Source organism: Solea solea, chromosome 11 (genome assembly GCF_958295425.1).
Source record: "Solea solea chromosome 11, fSolSol10.1, whole genome shotgun sequence".
Lineage (NCBI taxonomy): Eukaryota > Metazoa > Chordata > Actinopteri > Pleuronectiformes > Soleidae > Solea > Solea solea.
The window spans coordinates 17,435,147-17,457,105 of NC_081144.1; the positions used below are offsets into that span (position 1 = coordinate 17,435,147).

The 21,959-nt window shown below is 40.4% G+C and overlaps 1 protein-coding gene across 1 annotated transcript in view; it reads left to right on the plus strand.

Annotated features, from left to right (window-relative positions):
• Positions 1-6,683: 6,683 nt before the first annotated feature.
• LOC131468219 (rRNA 2'-O-methyltransferase fibrillarin-like) overlaps positions 6,684-21,959 on the plus strand; it is a gene marked incomplete at its 3' end in the record, with an annotated part of 28,573 nt that continues 13,297 nt past the window's right edge. The window contains exon 1 of the mRNA XM_058642233.1: positions 6,684-7,074. Within this exon, the coding sequence (XP_058498216.1) occupies positions 6,887-7,074 (188 nt within the window). The remainder of the gene's footprint in view (positions 7,075-21,959) is intronic.

The window sequence follows — 21,959 nt, forward strand, 5'->3', positions numbered from 1 at the left end:
TTATTACTTCTTTGAGGAAATTGTGCCTCTGAGTCATCAGTGATTTTAGTGGGAGTGGACCTCTGTATAGACACGATCGCTCTGGCATGTATACTGTGCTCATATTGAAGTAAAACTCTTCACACAGCTGGGTATTTTCCTTGGCAGCGGTTTATAATATGGTCACTGATTTATGCACTTCAACCTAAAAATGAAGGAAAATAAATAAAAAACAAAGTGAAGCTCCTTCGTGGTCCCTAACATCAGCTGCTCTCGTCGTCCCAGAAAATGTGGACTGGTTTGCAACACTTCCTGTTTTTAAGTCTGTCTGAAGAACACATCTTTTCCCTTTGGCATCCAACTCGGTGTGAGTTGTGCAGTTGCATGTCCTGTGATTTGTTTGTGTTTTTTCAACGTTTATTTATTTCATTACTGTACAGCATTTTGGTCAACTATGTTGCTTTAAACACTTTACTTTACCATACTTTATGGATGAAATATTTACGACATAACCAAAATTACTCTGGATTCAAAATCTGCCCCTTAATTTTATTTGAGCTGAAGAAAAACGACAGCAACAGTCACCCACAGTAACTGCATATGTACTGTATATAAACCCCCCATTATAATGATCACAAGCTTTTCTTCACTGTCGTCATCATAGACCTGACTCAGTTTGCTGTGCTGCAGGATTCGCTGGGACGCGGCCCAAACAGATTGCTGACAAAGACCAAACTTTCCCGTCACACACATTACACTAATTAACTCTACATCATTCAAAGGGATGAAAAAGGTGGCGCAACTCTTTTGTGCGGCGTAAAAATAGTTTGAGCACAATGAATTATAAAGTGATGACTCGCCTTTTGAGTAACAAGCGACAAATTCAATCAGGGTCTGAAATGTAAATGTATTATTATTGTTTTCGGGGGTTTTATTTAGCTCTGAATGAAATGAATTATTTATTTTGGGCTCAGATGTCATCGAGCTTATTGCTGTCATGCTTCCACAGGGCAAGGAGGAGACTGAGGGAGAAGATAATAAAAAAAAAGATGAACAAGATCAGGTTTTTGTCATCCTTCCTGAGGTATTATGTGGTTTATAATTGCAGAAAATAACTTGCATCACAGATGGGGAAAGCAAAGTAAGGAAGGGAGGAAGACAACAGGAGCTGTTGTGTGAATAACTCTCTCAGAAGTACAAAGACCCAGAGTTTCTGTCTTATAGTTTCATTTTAAGACCCAGACTGAAACAAAGACAAAGACTGAAACCGTCTGTCCAATAGACGGCAGCTGAAGTTTAATAATCATGCTGCCATCACTAGGAAATAAAGGTTTGAGTCAAATATTCTTTCATGGATGACATATTTGTGTTTGAAGCCATTTTGGAATAAAAAGAAGGAACTCTGCTTGTTGTAAAGGCCACTGATGTAGTGCCACATATTCATGGTCATAAACATAGAGCAACAACACCATCCTGATTCCTGTAGACAGTGAATTATTATATGTGGAGTTTATGATCGGATTAAGTGATAATCTCACGTTTTTTAACCCATTAAATGTAAATTACAATTTCCAAAGCATGGACTTCACACAATGCTTTTCTTTCAATGTCAAACTACATATAGTTAAAAACAAACAGTGATAATACAGCTTCAATTAAAATAAGAGCAGATAAATGTTCCACCTGGTGGCTCATTTACTAATTTTTAGTTAATTTAATTGTTCTATTTTTAAATGTTTTAAAGGTCTTTTTTAAAAAAAGATTATTTTTTTCTTTTTTTAAAATAACTCACATAGTTTTTTTGTTTATTACACCAAACTTAGCCTTTGTTATATTTATATGAGTAGCTGGGTCAACTCTGTCGAGGCAGCCATGGTTTCTGAAAGCTGATAAGTTGCCCAACATGTGATTATTATGGTAATTTCACTCTCGCTGTTGTGGGAAGCCCGTGAATCAGCTTCTTTGTCGCCAGAAAGGGAAAAAGTGAGAAAAACACCTGTACAAAGTTTCCATTTTTTGGCCTGTTTTTGGACATTGAAACAAAACCTCACATTTTTTTATTTTAAATATGTGTTATACTGTTCAAATTTCTAATTTAACAAGCACAATCTGGTCTAAATTGTAAATAACTTCCAGATATTGAAAGTTATTCTTGAAAAATGGACAAAAGCACTCACTTGTGGGACATTTTCTGGTCCTGGTTAAAATAAGTGTAGGTGTTAAAGGGTCAAAAGAATATCACAAATACAATTTCAATTCAATACATTTTCCGAACTGTTCAGTCCTACTACAGAGGGAATCTAATGTATTTGCTGCTGGGAGAGAAAGGTAGAGAAAAAACAAATGTTAAACATCAACAGCATATGGTCATAACTATTAAGGCCTAAGGTGTTTTAGAGAAGAAGGTGAGTTGAAAGGAAAAGAAGATGATGTGGACATGACACGTACAGCTTCATCTGTTGCTACCCGCAGACTCAGGCAGTGGAAATGCTGATTGAGCTCCACTCCACATATCAGTCATTCAGTCACCCATTCAAGGCTGACCAATAGGGTTTCTCTGCCCCGGACTGTTGCTCGGGAGTGAAGTGGTGCGCTGGCACTTTGCTCTTTTTAATCCTCTTAAGCATTCAAACCCTCCGTCGCGTCAATGAGTCAGTCTGTCAGGGCGATCAATTCCACAGTCGCAGGTTTCCTGAGGGGCCAGGGCCTGTGCTGGATTCCACAAATCATCAGCCCCTTCATGATAGCAGATTGAAAAGAGATGAGTGGGACTGCTGCCATTATTGCACAGACGAATTTGGCTGTTGTGTGGTTTGTTGTGCTCACTGTAGTCAGCGAGAACTCGACAAGGAAACGCCTGCCTTAAAGCTGGATGACTAAAATCATTTTATAGGTGAATTGTTGTGTTGAAAACCCAGCACACTATAACCCTCGGGACACAGAGCATTTTGGCTGTATGTTTAAACATACAGTATATACAGAGGCGATAAGAATGTCCAGTATAGCGTGTCTTATATCCTTATTTTTTTTCAGCACAACCTCTCGGCAATCTAGTGAAACATTTCTTTCATTTTCACCAACTATATAAACACACCTGAGCAAAAAGTATTCAAAATGTTTCAAATCTGATTGAATCTGTGAAATTACGAAATACGTCACAGTTCAAAGTTCAATTGGCTCGTTTTTATGAACAAAAAGAGAAGAAAAAACAGTCTATTTTGTGAATTCTGCACAATTACTGCTAAATTTAGCAGATCGAGCTAATCCTGACATCGTCATTGTTACTGATGTTGATTACCATCAGTAAACATCAGTGTCCATTTTGAATGAACACTATTGTCACACTTTTCATTGTTTCATTACTACATGCACATACAATTTCAGCCCCCCATATATGTATCTGTATATATATATATATATATATACATATCCACATATATATATACACATATATATGTTTATTTGCTGATTTTATGATACTTGACGTGACATTTCATGAACAACATCTGCATGCAACAACAATAATACAATAGTGATGATCATGTAGAAAAAATCTCTGAAGTCAACATAAGTTGGCATTAGATTCTTCTTCATGATTATATCCCGGCTCATGCATCAAAGTGACTCACTGTAATCCACAAAACTCCAACTGTGCACAGAGAGAAGTGGACACCAGACCTTTGGCTCTCAAACGCTAATCTACCTTGTTGCTTCTGTGCTGTCATAATATTGTCAAGTCTGTTGGTTTGTGGGTGAAATGAATAGGTAGAAAATATCACAGACATTATTAACAGAAAGATTTGTTCATATTTCATACTCATGGAGATGTATATATATATATATATATATATGTTTGTATTTATTCTTTCATACAAAATGTTAAATCTAACTGAGGTAGATAAGTGCAGCTGAGTTCCCACTCTGTGGATAGTTTACGGTCAGTGTGCTGAATAAATTCAGTATTGTTACATTTCAGTGGCGGTGATTTACTCTGTAATGTCTTGGAGTAAACCTCTGCAAGGTCTTCACGGTGATATTTTTGTGATCGGCCCTATTTTTTCCATTGTTTACAAAGATGTATCGTGACAGATACTGTAGCTCCCATCCCCTGTTTGAGACTGTGAGCTGTGGGAGGTGCTACAGAGTTCCCTTGGCAACTAAAACATGTATACAAATGAAATCCTTCATTCCAAGTGGAATACTGTATTCTCAACTCCACAATGTGACCACTAAGCAATTTCTAATGTAATTTAACCCTGTCGGTGTCAGTTTTACTGCTTTGTTATATATTGTCTTATATTTGATGTATATATATATATCTATATATATATAGATATATATTATATATTTGATCTCTTGTCTTTATGAATATCGTTTAACTTATTTGAACTGTCTGTGTCTCCTTTTTTGTTGGTGAGCTGAAGGAAAACAATAAAGTTCCATTCTAATCTATTCTATTCAATCTCATGCTAACACCGCTACTTGCATTTACTTGACTGCACTGTGGAAACCCCGATGTTTTCACTAACCTGTTTTTTTGCAGTCGTAGACTGCTGACTGAGCTTATACGGACGTTTCTTCAGTGTTTATAATGACCTTGTTTTTGCTGTGCATGTCACACTGTTTTTGTTGCAAACACAGCTGGAAACACAGGCCCTTGATATTTCCGAAATGTGAACGAGGCACTGTCTATTTTTAGCCGCAACAGACGTATTAAAAAGTGTGACCAAAACCGAAATAAAATTGGTGTGAAACCAAAACAAATTGTGAAATGTTGGGAGCTGAAAGAGGCTTAGAGGGGGAATCGTGTTTCTCTTTATCTTCTACAGCTGCTGCACTAGTTTGTCTCTTCCCTCTATGCTGAGAAAGACACTGCACATGCAGCCTTGAAGTTTGCTGGCAGGGTTTATTCATGTCTATAAAACCTGGCCTCAGAGGGAGACACTTGGCGTGGAAACAGAGAGTGGACCCTTTCCCAGTTTCTAAGGCTGTCGGACACTGCTCGCACGCTGTTATCTGACTGGCTCTGATGTTATTGTGGTGTTGAGTAGATTTAATATACTTTTCTCACGTTCTCTCTCTCTCTCCCTCAATCTACATTTTCCTCTTAAATATGCATTTCACAGATTACCAAAACTTTCTGTATGTGCTCACATTGGAGCTGTTTTGCTTTAACTCAAACAGATGCTGATCAGGTTTTGTGTTAAATAAAATATGGCAAGAACGATAAAGTCTATTAAAACCTATAGGTCCGTTTTCACAACTGGATAAACTGTTTTTGCACAAGTGATGTCACAGGCCCATGAACCCACAAACCAAACACGCTCTCAAGGAGGATCAAAATCTATACTCAAAAACGTAACTTTTACTTGGTGACGTGGTTCTTAGACGGCAGGACTGTGACGCAAGTCATACAAAAACAAACTGACACAAGACGAAACGAGGACTATTTATACATGACATAGGGGAACACAGGTGAAACCAATGAGGGGCGGGCTTAGCAATCTCAATGGCGGGAAAAAATCACACAAAGGGAGGAAGTCAGGATCGAAGAACAGTGGAAAAGGATGAGAACAAAATAAAACAGGAAGTGCATGACAAGACTGAACACAACTTTAACTAAACCTAAAGAGACACAAAGGACCGACATGAACGAATCAAGACATGACAAAACGTGAAACACTGAACATGATTACATTACAACATTAACATTAACCATTTTGCTTGTGGTGAATCTGACAGAAATCTTCATTCTTGCAGCAGTCACATAATGTGTATGTTTTGGGATTCATGTTGCATTGAGGACCAAACATTTTGACAGCATATGGTTGCAGTGAGACCCATTCATTTGATCTTCTGGCCGTCTCTGAGTGTACACACACACACACACACACACACACACACACACACACACACACTGGCTGTTATTAAGCTATAAGGCGTCTCCTTGGCTTAGTTCCTCCATATCTGCACACTCTTTTGAACATAAATTTCCAATGCATGACAACACATTTGACAATGGCACCATGTTTGGGGTTCTCTCCCATCAGATCTAATCCCTTCGTTAACTCCCTTTTATGTCTTACGGTTTTACACCTTCAACTCTGACGGCCATGAGGAGAAGATGGAGGCAATTCACAATATTCTTCATCAACAACTGTTGCATCATTAAAGATGTCATGAAATGTGATTGTAATATGATGATTTTGTTTCTTTGCATTTTATGAATGGAAACAACAACAACAAGTTCCGCCCCCCTCTCTGCAGATGGATACTATTGGTTGGGATTTCAGCTCCTCCCCACACATGAAATGCTTATTTGAATATGCCACAGTTTCACTGAATTCATTATGATCACAATGATGACACCTGTATGTCACTTTTCTAGGATCAACATTTGACCTCAGTACTGAGTTAAGTGGATATGGACATGCCAAAAACAGTGAATGTTGTGATTTTGTGTCAGATTCTCATATGTGCACTCCTTTTAATTCATGCCTCAGTCCTGGTTGTATCCTTATCTTTCTGTTGCGACCCATTTCCTCCCCCGGGTGTCATTTTACTTTAATTTAATCTAATCTAAAGTCGCTTTCTCCCTCTCTCGCCTCTCACGCTTTTATCTCCACCTGGCGTCGACGTGGCCGCGCGGCGCGCTCCCGTCGACACGTCAGGAGGAGGCAGCCCTTCTGGTGCTGAAGCTGACGAGGAGGAGGAGGATGAAGATGATGATGGCGGTGTTGGAGGAGCAACGTTGAGTTCGCTCTCCCCCCTCCCCCTTTTTCCCACTCCTGCCTTTTTTTTATTTTGATAACATTTAAAACACATAATAGCGACATAAGAGATAACACCGCCGACTTGACCTGATACCGTTCGCCGCCTCCCTCCTGTCTCCCTAGCCGAGACCGAGATGGGGAACGAAGCGAGCATGGAGGGCGGCGGGCAGCCCGGTGAGCCTGGATCCGCCGTGATGATGGGAACAGCGATGCCCGGAGGACCCGCAGCTGGACCAGGGACAGGACAGCACATGAAGCCGGTGAACGGAACCGCTGCCGGCGGAGGGATGGGAGTAGGAGGCCCCGGGATGGAGATGACAAGGTAGGAGCACAAGTGGTGGACGTGTTTCGGGTGAAGGGGGCTCAATAGTCAGCATCCCAACGCGGAAACGGTTGATGGAGAGCGGGAGCATAGATGTGATTCGTGCCAGGTGTTATTGGGATGGGATTACGACGGTGTTTCAAAGTGTTTCCCCGTGTCCGTGCAGCGATGTTTAAAGATGACTGACAGAGGACTGACAGCCTCGGGATGCTGAGATAGGGAAAAAAAGCAAGAGAGCTGTCCGTGGTGCTGATATACTAGCAGCGGTTCATTCTGAACACGCGTGGGTTTCACAGGACAGGTTTGACATTGCAGGTTAAGGTTACTGCCACTGTGCTCAGTGTCATCTCGAAAACGCTGTGCTGTTTTTTTTTTTGTTTTTTTGTTTTTTTTGACCCCGTCGTGCTGTGATAGTATTTCCATGCTCCTTCAAACACACACATCATTGACAGCCTTCGTTTTTTCCCCCCGCCCCTGATTGTCCTTTAAAATCTTTCACTGGAAACGTTTTTGTGGTTCATGTTAGAGATGTGATGCATTTGCCTCCATATACTATCCATTCTTTCCGCATGGGCGAGGGGAGGGTGCGCTCTGTGTATGTGTGTGTGTGTCCCCGTTAAAGGGGCTTGCCTGGCTTTGTAGGCGCGCGTGTGTGTGTGTGTGTAGTCCTGGTACTATCAGCAATACCACCATTTCCCGCTACTGACGTATAGACGCGCCTGACAGACAGATGATGATGCTTGTATAGCGACATATACCTTGACTCACACTCACAGCTCTCTACAGTACGTGCCTATACATGGAAAAACGATAGAAACCCACAGATGTATGTATGTTGAAAATGGAGAGCAGCAGAATGGATCAATATGTTGGGTGTGACATTTGCAGCCTTTGCATCATTATGATAAAGCAGTGTCAGTGCAGCGATGCAACATCCAAACATTCATATATATATATATATATATATATCATCATCATAACAGGTCCTATATCATATCACACCGTGCACGTGAGACACAACATACATTGCATTGTATTATCATCATCCAGTGTGTACCACGTCATTGCATAACATGTATAGCATGTGTCCTAACCTGATATAGCATGATGTCCTGACATAACTGTACAGTCGACACAAACAGGAGTATAGGGCTACAGCTGGCCTACACACACACACACACACACACATACACACACACACCGCAGTCACGGACATATCCAGGGTTTGATTCATGCCTCTGTAGAAGAGCAGAGCAGAGCAGAGCAGCACAGACCAATCCACGGTTATATAACACAGGGAAGCAAATGACTGTTCCTGATGAATGACAACACAGCTGGTCGTGCTCTGATGCATTATCTGTGTGTTTACTGTGTCCAGGACATACACTGTGATTTTTTTTTCTTCCTTTGCTATTTCTATAAACTGTTTGGTTGTGCAGACCTGCAGTCTCAACCGTCGCCGTCCATCCTTTCAATTGCATTTCGGAATAAAAGCCGAGGGTTTTTTGCAGGATGCAGAGCCTGCACGTTAAGTCTTTACTGGCGTAATGCAAGGCCATGTGAACAGATTGAATCACGTGCAGAGCGTGTTCACCCACCCCCCCCACCTTTCTTACTCTTACACACTCCCTCTCTCCTCTGCACTGCTCTGGCTGCCTGCTTCTCTCCCTCTCCCTCGACCACCGTCTCTTCTGCACACATGTACACTTTACTTCTCCTTCCATCTCTCTGTACATTTTTTTTTTTCCCATTTGTTTTTCTTTCATGCTCCCCTTCTTCCTTCATAGCCACTCTCTTTATTTTTAAGTCAATCTCTGCACATTTGCCTGCCACACTCTATTATTTCCATTTGTCTCAAAATTACTGTAACATTCTACTCCAGGTATTATTTTATGCTCTTTACTCTTATGACAGTCAGTCCTTGTCTTCTTCCTCTCTTTTATTTTAATTAGCTCATCTTGTTAAATCAGTGGGATGCAGTTCAGTTACAAATATTATATTTCATGGAAAGAAAGAAAGAAATTCGGCATATTTGTGACTCCTAATCTTTTGTATAGTTACCATAAAATATTTTGCATAAATTAATAATCAGGTTTTAAGATGCACACACTGTAAGATTGTAATATTATATAAAATACCCCCCCAAAAAACATACAGTATGTGTTTACTTTTCCTCAAATGCAATGGTGTTGTTGCACATCTGTTATACTGTACACTTCCTCTTCCTCCCCTTCCATCTCTCGCTCCCTCCTCACGCCCCTCTCAACCAGTAACCACAAGCCCATAAATGGCTCTGCCATTATAATGGGATACGACCCTAGTGCTATATAGGTTAGTGAAGTACAGATAAGGAGAGCTGGATGCTAAAAGTGAGGGAAAATAAGAGGGAAAAACCGAGCGGGAACTGAAATGGGAACACAGGAATGGAGGAAGGAGGGAATAGAATCTGCTGGAAATAGATCAAGTGCAGTCAGCGATACAATGGTAGAAAACCTTAAGGAATACTGGGGTGGGGGGGATGATGTAGTGATTAATCAAAAGGTGTGTAAACCTGTTATCCCCAGTCTGGGATCACATGAGAACACCCTGCAATATCAACAAAAATCCATCATATATCATCACAACAACTGACCTGATTTATATCTATGACCTGAACCACCAATTTAAAACTTATTTTATAGTTTTACTTATTAACAGTCAAAAATACTCTGACAATGACGAAGCACCGTTTAATTCTTCTTCCTATTATTTTTTCATTTCTTTTCTGCACATGAAGACTGGGGCTAAGGTCAGAGAAAGATACTGATCAGACGGGATTGCTCTATAAAAGGTTTTCATATCCGATACATGGGCTGGTTTCAGTGATCCGAACAATAGATGGTTGGATTAAAAACTCTAGATGTTCCTCTTTTCACTTCTGCTCTGAAAACATTTCATGTTTTGTTCAAACACACCGCGAAGATGACTTGCAACGTCATCATATATCATTAGACAGGAAAAAAAAATAATAAATGAATAAATTAGGATTATACTGATTAAAAAAAATGTCCAGCTGATACTATCTCGTGATAGTGATATCAGCCTAATGCAATCTCTTTTATATGTATTAACAATATATCTTTATATTCAGCCTTTTCCAAAAACATTGCTCCTTGAGGTTTAATGGATCGTATCGTTGTTGTACTTTTTCCTGATATCTGACTGAATGATTTTGACCTGTATGTGATCGTCTCATCCCGACTGATCACTATCCGAAACATCTCATGTCGTCTATCATCTTAAAATCACCTAACATGAAATGGCAAAACAAAGATTCTGTCATAATGTATTTCAGATTTCTGTATCTGCATTGAACTCATATGAAACCAAGTTCAGTTATTCCCAGAACTGACTTTCACAATGATGTAACGTGCCAAATTCAGAGAGGAACACTTTCATGTGAGACCAGAGTTTTCCTTCTGATGCAGACATCTTACTTTACTTACTCGCAAAACATCAGGGACGTAACCCAGCACAGAAGACGTGAGAATTTACCTCTCTTGTACTGTAGATTCAATCTATTCTACCAGCTCATGTTTTCCCAGACTGACTCCATGATGCTGTGATCACAGGACCACGGTTGTTCCTTATGAGACTACATAGGTCTGTGTTTGGGGCCATTGTCGTGAAGGATGCAGGATGAAACTGAGATCAATCGCACTCCTCCCTGAATCTCCCTCTGGTGCCCATGCGTTCATCACTACGTCTGACGACAACTTCATTTGCAGAAATGCACCACACTTCACTGTTTTCTCGCAAACACACATCTGATTTGTGCCCTTCATCGCCTCGATGAACAGGACGCCCATTATCTGAGCCAACAATGCCAAACCTTCACTTTCACAGCACCCAAGTCCTTGTGATTTCATGCACAGGTGAGTCGGTGTTGCTTATTTACCACATCACAGGAATTTACAGCTTTTTTTTTTGTGTCTGTAAGTCTTTCATAAAGACTGATACAGCGGACTTCTCCAGATGGATGTAGCAGAACTTGACTGGTTTGTGCCAGTTCTATGCTGATGACGCTGCCGGATGTTTTCCAGTTTCAGTCAGAAGTCATTTTCCCTCTCTTTCCTGTGAGCGTCGACTGAAGAGCTCAGACAGCCGCACATCTGGAGACACGTGTGTCGTTTCCTGAGAGACCGCGTGGATGCATGTTTTTTTGTTCAGTAGCACCTATTTGACATTAACATTTCACTACGTTATATGATCTTTTTGTGCTCTCGCAATTTAAACGTGTTTGCGCTAAATGTGTATAATAAAGGTCCAATGTTTACACGACTCTTAAGAATGTGTGCTCAAGTGTATTATTTATTTGTGGCCTTACAATAAGCCCTTTTATATGCACTTAAGACGAGGGCTTTGCTTTCCGAAGGCGTCCGTGTTACTACAGCAGCCCAAGCAGACAAACTAGCTGGGGTATTTGTTTTGCATTTTATAACAGACTCTTACTGCTCCAATGAAGATAAACCTGATGCCTGATGCACTTGGGAAAGGAAGGCGCGAGCGGAGGATTCCTCCGTTTGGTCGAGTCTGCAGTCTCACCATTAGATGCCAACATTTCTTACACACCTTTTAACACCTAAGCCTCAAAATGTCCATCTGGACCGTTAAAGAGAGTGTGATAATATAAGAGTGCACGGACGAGTAAAGTGACAGAATGTGCTTAAGATAAATATACGGGCACAACATAAAGACAATATGGAGATTTGAATAAAGACAATGAATCAGCCAGTGTTATGAATACAGAGTGGAGGGCTGGTAGATCTGCAGCACACGTGGAACAACCCCTTACCTTCCTGTGGCGTCACATCTGCTGACACTGACTCATTCTTGCAGATTTATTTGTCACGTATTGGGCTTGAATGTGGGATAAAAAAAAAAAAAGTGTGTGCATTTATGTAAATGAGTGTCGACGAATGTGTGCATGTGTGAGTGTTTTGCATGCGTTTTATTGACGTACATACATCGGCGAGCGTCCGAGCGACACGTTGTTGACAGTACTTATCTGTTTAAGTGAGAAAGAAGGAGAGAACGAGAGGAGAGTGTGAATGTGTATTCGTTTCGAACAGGAAAGGAGGGTGTGAACTTGGAGTGTGTTGGATTTTTTTCTCTCCCTCTGACTTGCTGAACACTTGAGACCAATTTTCACTTTCCAGAGAAAGAGAGAGAGAGACAGACAAGTATTGATCTATCGCACATGTGTGCCTGTGTGAATGAATGAGTGAGTGAGTGTGTGTGCGCGCATGCCTGTGAACATTATGTGTGACTTAATCTTTTCAGGGCATGTGGAGCAGCAGCAGTCTCGCTCTCTCTCTGTTGTGTTCACTGTGATTGTTCAGTTCAACCAAGTTTGAGAGGCTTTTTGCTGTCAGTTCTTATCAGAGCAATGTGTGTGTGTGTGTGTGTGTGTGTGTGTGTGGGGGGGGGGGGGCAAAAGGAAACAAATACTGTATTCTGTGATCTGCTGAGTCGGCTGATTACTGACAGTCGGTTCCTGAACTGCCTGATTTTAAGTCATCTCCATAATGACGTTAAAAATGAGCACACAGATGATGATCGGGGGTCTGAGAGTGCAAAACGAAAATGAGAGCGAGCATGTTTCTGTGTGTGGGCGTGTTGCTGTGTTTGTGAGCTTGAGAGATGAGATTTTCACAAATGGAGTGTGTGTGTGTGTGTGAATGTGTGCGAGAGCAGGCGAGAGGCAGCCAGACAGAGGCTCTCTCTATATGTTTACACACCTCGTTATCAGGAGGCCGTGTTTGCAGGAGCCTCCAAATACTAAACGCGTTTGGGGCGGCTGCAACAAGAGATAAGATGGCAATAAGAACAATATCCCAGCCACAGTATTAGTTTTCAGCAAATCGATGCTGCCGCTGGAGCTTATGAGTGAAACCTGCAGGAACAGATTGAGTAGAGATGAGGCCTGAACAGGATGAGGGTGGAAATCTGTGGAATAACCGGTGAATATTGGATAATCTGTTTGATTCTGTAACCAGGAGATTTTGGGGGGGAAACACTCAACTACAGTCCCAAAGTCAATTTATACAGGTGTTAAAAACAAATTATATTAATTCATTGTCAAACTTTTTATACCAAGTATCACCTGAGAAAATGTTTTATTCTTCAAGTATAACCTAATTGTCGCAAATGATAAAATACAGTGGTGTAAATAGGTTGGGTGAAGTCAGGTACAGACTTTTCACAGGAGGCAGATTTATTCCCAATCTAGATCATTTACTCTCTCGTCATCCTCCTCTTCCTCACATATACTTCACACACTGGTATAGTGAAATTAGATTAAGATGGAGCGAGAGGTGCATATACAGTAGAACAGTATTTCGGATTCTACCACCAGAGGAAGCTCGACTGCATGAAAAAAATAAAAAATAAATAAAACAGCATGAATTCTGAGATTAAAGTCTGAATTCTGACTTTGTTTCAGCTTGAGCGTTTGAGTTTTTTTTAGCTTACGTCGCATTTAAATCTGTACGAGGAAGGATCAAAATGACTGAGGCTCCCTGGTCCTAGAGAGCAGCGCTCAGTGGGGATTTGTAACAGATACCAATACAGTCGGCCCTGACCTCATGTAGTGAGCAGAGGGCAGCGCTGCTGTCAAGTGTGAAGCACCTCAGCGAGCACTGCTGCTGGTTTCCATAAGGACGCCACGATGGGACACTGAGACCTTAAACACAGTGGGTCCATGTGTCTACAGTCGGGTCAGACAGGCCTTTGAAGGACTTACACTCTGTTCATCTGATCTAATCCTCTATCAGGCTCACTCTGCTGTTGTTATTTTAGAAAAAGGTTGTTTTTCACTGTAAAAAATAACAAAGTCATCAGATAAGGTGCGGAACATAATCATTAAAATGTTCTGAAAATAAAAAAAAAATCAATTATTCATTCAGAGGCTATGGAATGAAACATAAACCAGGGTTTTTACTGCATGTAAATCTGTGGTCTGTAAATCTTAAATAAAGAAAGCCAGGTTTTTTTTTTTTGGTGCATGTGACCACATTTCCGCTGACAGACACTGGAGACGTTTATATTACCTTTGGAAGGCTTCCAGAATGACGGTTTCAGTGTTGTTTTACATAGATCTTCACTATCACAAGAGCAATTTCACAACTATTGGTGTCATGTGATCTGACTCCAGGTTGAGAGGTCTTCTCGCTCTGCTGCCAAGAAATCCTTTTTGGGCAAAGCTCTGCTGTTAACAAATTGATCGGCTCAGGAGGGGAGCGACAACCCAGCGCGCTCTGAACATCTGCAGGGTCGACGACCACCACCGTACAGCTCCTCTGCCTTTGCCAGAAACCCACACAATGGGAGATAATTCATAAACCAGGTCTCGTCAACCCAAGAACACGAGGCAGACATCGACATAGAGTGGCCTGCACTGAGATTTACCTGCATGCAAGTGCCAACTCCACACATCTCTTCTCTATTATTGTGCTAGTAAAGTGAGACGGCTGTAAACAGTTTGGAGTATGACTGAGAACACAAAGTTTCAGAAGTTAATTCTCAGTCATTCAGTTCTGAGTCTGGCACTTCTCCAACCAAATCAACCTGTACATTACAGCGACAAAGTTAGTTAGTTTTAAAACAGGAAAAGCTGCTCCTTCCCTGAGCAAGTCCGTTGAGGCCAAAAGAACGTTAAAAGCAATTCAAGTCAATAAGGTTAGTTCCCTTTTTGACAAAAGGTCATTTAGAAGGGATTTGTCGCCATTTGACCTTTACACAAATAAATGTTTTCATTAGTCTTGGTTTCAGTGGATGGCTTTTGTCCAAATGCTGAATCAAGGACAGTTTGGCGGCTATTAGAGACAAAAAAAACCCAGGATGCACTGAAGTTTATTTGGCACTAAACAGCGCATGCATTTATTCTATTATTTATTATTAGCATAGAATGTGTGGAGTTTGCATCTTCTGTGTGTGTGTGTGTGTGTGTGTGTGGGTTCCGCTTCCTCCCACAGTCCAAAAACATGCAGATTCGGAATTAAGTGTGACTGGTTGTTCATTTCTGTATGTTGGACTTGCGATGGACGGACTGGCCACTTGTCCAGGGTGTACCCCACCTTTAATCCCACCCTACGGCAGCTGGGATTAGCTCCAGTTCCCCCACAAACCCTCATGTAAAGCGGGAGAAAGTGGATGGATAGAGCCTCCAGTATAGAAAGTCAGATACAACTTGGTTTTGTAAATTCATTCCCGTGTTAAAACAAAAATATAAATTTTTCTGTACCATATGCATTACACTTATTTGAATAGAGACATTTGTTTAACATCTTTGTCACTTACATTTTCTCTTTTTTTGAGCCATTCACCAATTATATCACTTTTTCTAAAAATCCCTCCTGTTATGAATATGTACTGTACGTCACTCTGTTGCCCTGGTGTTGTTGAAGTGTACATTTATTTATTTTTCTCTTCACGCTGTGATGAAGCTTATGGGAAAACTGTGGCCCGCATTCACTGTTCAGTTGGGGATATGTTTCCCCCGGACTTTCATTTGTTTGTCACAGAATATTATGCCGTGCTCGGCCATTTTTCGCAACTGCTCGAGTGAAGGTCACGTTGTGTTTTCTCGTTATGTTGTCGCCACCTGGCAGTAAATGTTGCCTGAGTGTGTGTTTGTGTGTGCGCTTGTCAAAGTAGAGTAGTACACGTAGTATGTGCGGTTTTTGCTACTTCGCAGATTCTTTTCCTGACATATTATGAATCCTATTGATGAAAATCTATTTTGGGTTAGTCTTAAACAGATTTAAAGCTCTGTCATTTACCCTTCACCATGTTTATGCATAAATAGTGGGTTAAAAAGGGAAGGAAATCTGTTCTTCTTGACTTTGTAATCCAGACTGCTTTATGTGAGCAGGAAATTTCAAATCGAGTCCTCTAATTTGTCTTTTTTTGTATTAGCAGTTATGAGTTCCTTTGTTTGCTGACAGAGCAGAGCAGAGCGACACTTTCCTCTGGATGGCACAGTTTTCAGCTCTGCTCCTGCAGTCATTTGCACTCAGTGGGGGGTCTGGCAAAAAAAGCAAGACATTTGGATTGGATGTTGTTGTTAACAGCGTAAAATTAGGGAAAATGGGATTTTTGAATTTAGGTCACTTTGGCTGACGTGATCAAATGTTTGTAGATTTTCATCACTTTTCAAAAAAGGGGCCTTTGATTTATTCTGAGTTAAAACATGCTCGAGCACGTTTAAACGCAGCTGTTTAGTCCATTATTAGAAACACTTTCAAGATGCACATTCAAAAACTGATTCAAACATGTTTGTTAAGAAACCAAAATGAGCTAAAAATATTCCGAGCTTGAGAGAGTGAATAGAAAAAAAAACATTGGAGAGGTGATTAAGGGGAAGTGTAAGAGCTTCTGATTTTCTCTCCTCTGTAGATGTTTGCTTCTTTTTACAATTTACAACTAATGAGAAAAAACAATGGTAGAATTTCATAGCAAGGTTTTTCTGATGCGTCGATCACATTCAACCCATTGTCACAGGAGTTCACTCAGCTGATTAAGCCTCTCAGCTCCACACAACTCTCTCTGTGTCTCAGTACTGCAGTGTTTTCACCTTTTTATAACATGACTAATGGAGGCAAGGTGGAAGCTGCTAGTGTAGTGAGACGCAAGAATGAAAGGTTGTAGAAGTGGATTTGTATTGCTAAAAACAAATCTGGATGTTCAGTAGGACTTCACAGTTGTGTTTCCATCACAAGCACAATTTTGGCTTTTCACATTCTGCGCAAATCAAGAGCTTCCTGATCACGCTGTGCTGCTGTTTCCTTCACCGCTCAGCTCCAAGTTTTTCAGGATGCAGTTTGGACAAGTAATGCTACATTAACCATTTAGCACCTAAGCCTCAAAATGTCCGTCTGGACTTTTAGACTTATTTTAACCATTAAAGGGCCAGAAAATGTCCCGTACGTAAGTGCTTTTGCCCATTTTTCAAGAATAACTTTCAATATCTGGCAGTGATTACAGTGATTTTACAATTTACAATTTGAACAGTATAACACACATTTAAAAGGACATTTGATTAAATCTTTGTCTCAAAGTCCAAAAACTGCTAACTATGTCCTGGGCTTTTTCCAACTCTTTCCTCTCTGGAGACAAAGACGCTGATTCGTTGTTTTCCTGCAACAGCGCATGTGAAATTACCGTAATAACCACATGTCAGCTTTGACGTGCAACTTCTCAGCTTTCAGAAACCGCTGGAAAGAAACTGGCGCTTGCACAAACGTGTCGTCTGCGATGTGCTCGGTGTTAAAGGGTTAAAAGACAGATTTACAACAAAGAATTATCAAAATAAACATCAAAAGACAGCATCGTGTCTTCCTCTCCTTTCTTTCTGTCTCTCTCTCTCTGTATTAGTGAGAGTGGGGAGGGCCGTGGGAAATAAAAGTAGGTCATAGAGAACACACTGTTTTGGTAATTACTCTGAAGTCCACAGGGGCGATAGAGGTTCCGCACTGGGGCTTTAAATGTCTTCATTTTCTCTAAAACAGCGGGGCAATGTGGATGGTGGGCGTAACCAGAAGAGAATTTATGAATCTATGTGTTTTTAAGCAAAAATGGAGCAGTGCGAGTGTAGCTACAGTATGTCTGTAACTGTCCTTCTGAGCGCAGCTTGAACAGGTCTCAAACATTTTCACAGCTTCCAGAATGTGTGAAATAACACCTTATATCACTGTTAACTACAAAGAGTCACTCACAGGAATATGATTCCGATAAATGTCAGCAGTGGACTGTTTACATTCATTAGCTCAGTCATTGCTGAGCGTAGTGCAGCATGGGATCAGAAGTCAGTCTGTTACCTGGAGCTGAGCTGGTACTAAAATGTGATGTCAACAGTCTGCCGGCCACTGATTGGCCAGAGTGTCGTCACTGGAAGAGTCATGAGCACAATGTCCGACACCAGAATCAAACCAAACAATCAGTTCAGTTGAAAACACTTAACAACTCCTGAAATGTGTGAAATCTCCAACAATTAGCAAGGGAATTTCTAAAATGTGTTGTATTTAGCGACAGCACTGCGTAAAGCCGGCAACCGTGAGCCGCATCACAACCCGTTCAGCCGTATTTTAGTTCAGTGACTGTGTCAAATGGAGTCTGTACCCGGTCATGCAGGAAGCACTGAACTAACCTTTTTTTAATTAACTGATTCTAATGATTCAGTACAGTGAAAAGAACTGCTTTGCTCGTCATTACTCTGTGTGTGTTGCATACAAAACGACGTCACTGCTGTTACGTGCATGTATTTGTAAATAATTTTTTATATCTACATTTCTTTAGTCTTTTTTTTAGATTATAAATACCTAATTGGATCGAATATATCTACACTGTCATGAGGCTACGGTACTGCTGTTTGAAAGAAATCTTGAATGATGATAAAGCACAATGCTGTCTCTATCTGTTTGACGTGCAGCTCTTCCCAAATACCTAGTATAGACTGTCAATGTATCATGTGAGTGAAGTGTGTCAGGGTTGCGTTTGCACATGACTTCTTGTTCTTTAAACAAAAATCTCCAAACATATGAAAATCAATTAACAATATAGACAATGAAACTGCTTCAGCCATAAAAACGTTTTATTTGTAACCAAATATGCTGTTGATGATAAGATGATAAATGTAGGCTTTGCTTCTGTGGTGAAGTGAACAGCCGCTTGTCAGCCTGCAGCTCTACAACACCTCCATCCTTCTGAGTGAGGGCCTTTCTGAGCAGTCTGTCCCCTTGTCTCTGATTTTGTTTGACAGTCTTGTATTACAGTTAATGAGCATTTTAAGAAGACAGACACTACGAGGTTAGCAGGGCAGACTGTGGCTCTGTCAAGGACAGGCTGCGTATCCTCTCTGTCACACAGTAACCTCATAACTCCAGCCGTCTCATCCTTATTGATCGTATTCTCTTTGTATTGAGCCGAGACAGATTCCTGTGTGTGCTCACTAAGTTTCACGACCTTCAGGCCTCTGCAGCCATGTGCAAACCCAGGATCTCGTTCCGGACATGATCACCTGACATTCAGGAATTTGAATTGCCAAGCACAAATACATTTTCCTTTAATTAATGCACCACTTAAGACTGTATTGTTCATCAGAGTCATTCAGAAGGAAAATGATCATGACTCATTAAAATGACTTACGTTACAAAATGTTACATCTTTCCAAAAACTGTAATGATGTCACGGCAAAATAGTTGTTTGATTACTCAAAAGAGTTACGCATTTGGATTCACTCAGTATGTTTACATGCACAGGTTAATCGATCCAAGGCTGTAGTCCGACTAAGACAGGTGTAACAGAGTACAATATAATTGGTTCAGCACACACAGAGCTGTGAGGAATGCACTATGGTAAGTCGTGTTTTAGGCATGGTCCAGGATATAGCAATAATTTCGTTATTTACCATGTTATTTATGATGTTATGTATTTTTAATAACTTTGGCTGACAGTTAGGACCCTAGTCCATGATCTGTCTTGTCTGTATGTGACATTTTATAGATTCAAATGTGCGTTGTCGGTGTTAGGCTAGCATAATGATGTGCACCTGTTCCATGTGCTATGCAGGCTTATCTTGAGACCAATGCTGATTTTCCAATCGTCATTCCACTGTGATGCTGTGTTACAGGTAATACTTCTGAGCCCCTCTGTGTCAGTTGTATATGTTTTATTTGTTAGCGTGTGTGAACTACTGTTTTTGCCTCTTCGTTTGGGGGCTCGTGCTAGCTTAATTAGTGCGCAGTCTAGCGCTGCAGCATTTAGTGTTGCGTTCAGGGTCGCCTCGTAAAACCCTGTTAATGTGTTCTTCGCTTTTATTTTTGTTTCATTATTATAATATATGTATATATCAAATAAGTAAAATACGTATTGTCTGAATGTAAATGTGAAAGTAATACCACTTAAAGCACTGTAATGTATCCGGATGAATAATAGCTAATAGTATACACTTTACGATAACACAGTTATAATAATTTCTTTGTAAATTATTTTGGGAGAGAATTTTGGTTCACGCACAGAACAAGTCCAGCTCCAGTCCGACTAAGCATATGCACACGCAAGAGTAATCAGACCATGAATCGCACTATCCAGGTATGTTAGTCCGACTAAGACTAGCTCGATTTTAGTTGGACTAATGTGTTTACATGAAAAAAACGAAAGTATTGTCTTAGTCTGACTAAAATTGGACCGCATGTAAACACACTGGCTGTATTTTATCTCCATGAAAGAACACAGACCAGTTTGAGCAAATCTGAAAAAGATTGCTTCTATGAGTCTCCCCCTCTTGACCTGCTGTCTTTGTACAATACTGAATAAGCATTTACTCATGATGTCATGTAAACATGTGATCACAACAGACAAGAAGCTTCACTTAAGATCGTAGCAAACACATCATCATCAGATGAGGTTCACGATTGTGCAGAGAGGATTTCGCTAACAAAGGTGTTTTTTTTGTTTTTTTTGCGAGTTTAGCAGCAATCTGTGTCAGGAAATAGAAAGTGTTGACAGAGGTAGTTCCTTTTTAATATTCCTCTGTCCTGTTACTGTCATCTCCGAGTGTGAGCAGCAGAACATATTAGTCCTTTTATTACACATGCAACATGAAATAGATGCTGTTGTCGTAGAAAAAGACGACAGTTGAAATGTGAGGAGGGAATAGATAATAAAATGATATCAGATGAAAACAAGACCAGCAAAATGCAATTTGACAAAGGGTTGGAGACAATTTTGAGTATAACAATAATCAGTGTGATGGAGAATTTGACTGTAAATTAAATCACATTAGAAAAAAATGATTTGTTCCATAATGAATGATTAGAAATGATGACAGACACTGACTTCACATTGAGCGGCAGTTTTAGGCATTTTTTCTCTCTCAGTCTTTCTCAAAGATGCAGTGATATCAGAGCCTCAGCACAGATGGATGTACTTCATGTTTGCTGAGTGTGGAAGGGACTCATTGAAAAATTGAACATTTTCCATGTCGTTACTGAGCAACATGGCTCAATGAATGGACATGTTGATCTGATTACTATTGGATTGATTGCCATGAAATATAATATTCCTCCTTAACACGACTAGTAATAACGCTGGTGCTCTCGTAACCTTTTTAATCAGGTAAAAAAAAAAAAAAATCTGATTGTACAACATCAAAGCAAATGATATGTATCTGGCACAATGTCATGCAGAGGAAGCAGAAGCAGCTTCTCATCAAATGCCCTGTGTTATCTCCAAAACAGCTGAGGCTCTATAGAGCTCATTAACAAATGCTGGTATTCACTAAACAAAGACGCTAAGCATGACTTTACACCCTAAATTTCCGCTATTTGAGCTGAAAAAAAATCACATTAACAGTGTGATATTGCGTATGTTGAAGTTATTATGCTTCAGACTACATCATGGGATTAAATGTATATAACATACAAACCATTAGTAGTTGAAGAATTAACAGCAGCACAGCAATCTTTTAAGTAGAGTTTTTTTTTACTACATTAAACTGATTATTATACATGTAAAAAAAAAAAGCTTAAAGTAGCGCATACTGTCAATGAGGAATAGAAGCCACAGGACTATAAAGATAACTGTTAATATTATGGACGCTGGTACATGCTTGCACACATGTACACACACACGCACACACAGCCAGTGATTGGTGGTCAGTCTTCGCCTGGGGGTGTGAGTGTTCTTTCAGAAGGCCAGTGGACGATTAACCTCCCGTTATCTCTGTAAAATAATCAAGAATATATACTCTGTGTATACATCTGTGTATGTGTGTTTGTGTGTGTGTGTGTGTGTGTGAGTGTCTTTTTTGAGGTTGTAAGTTTTTGGTTGATAAACCAACATTC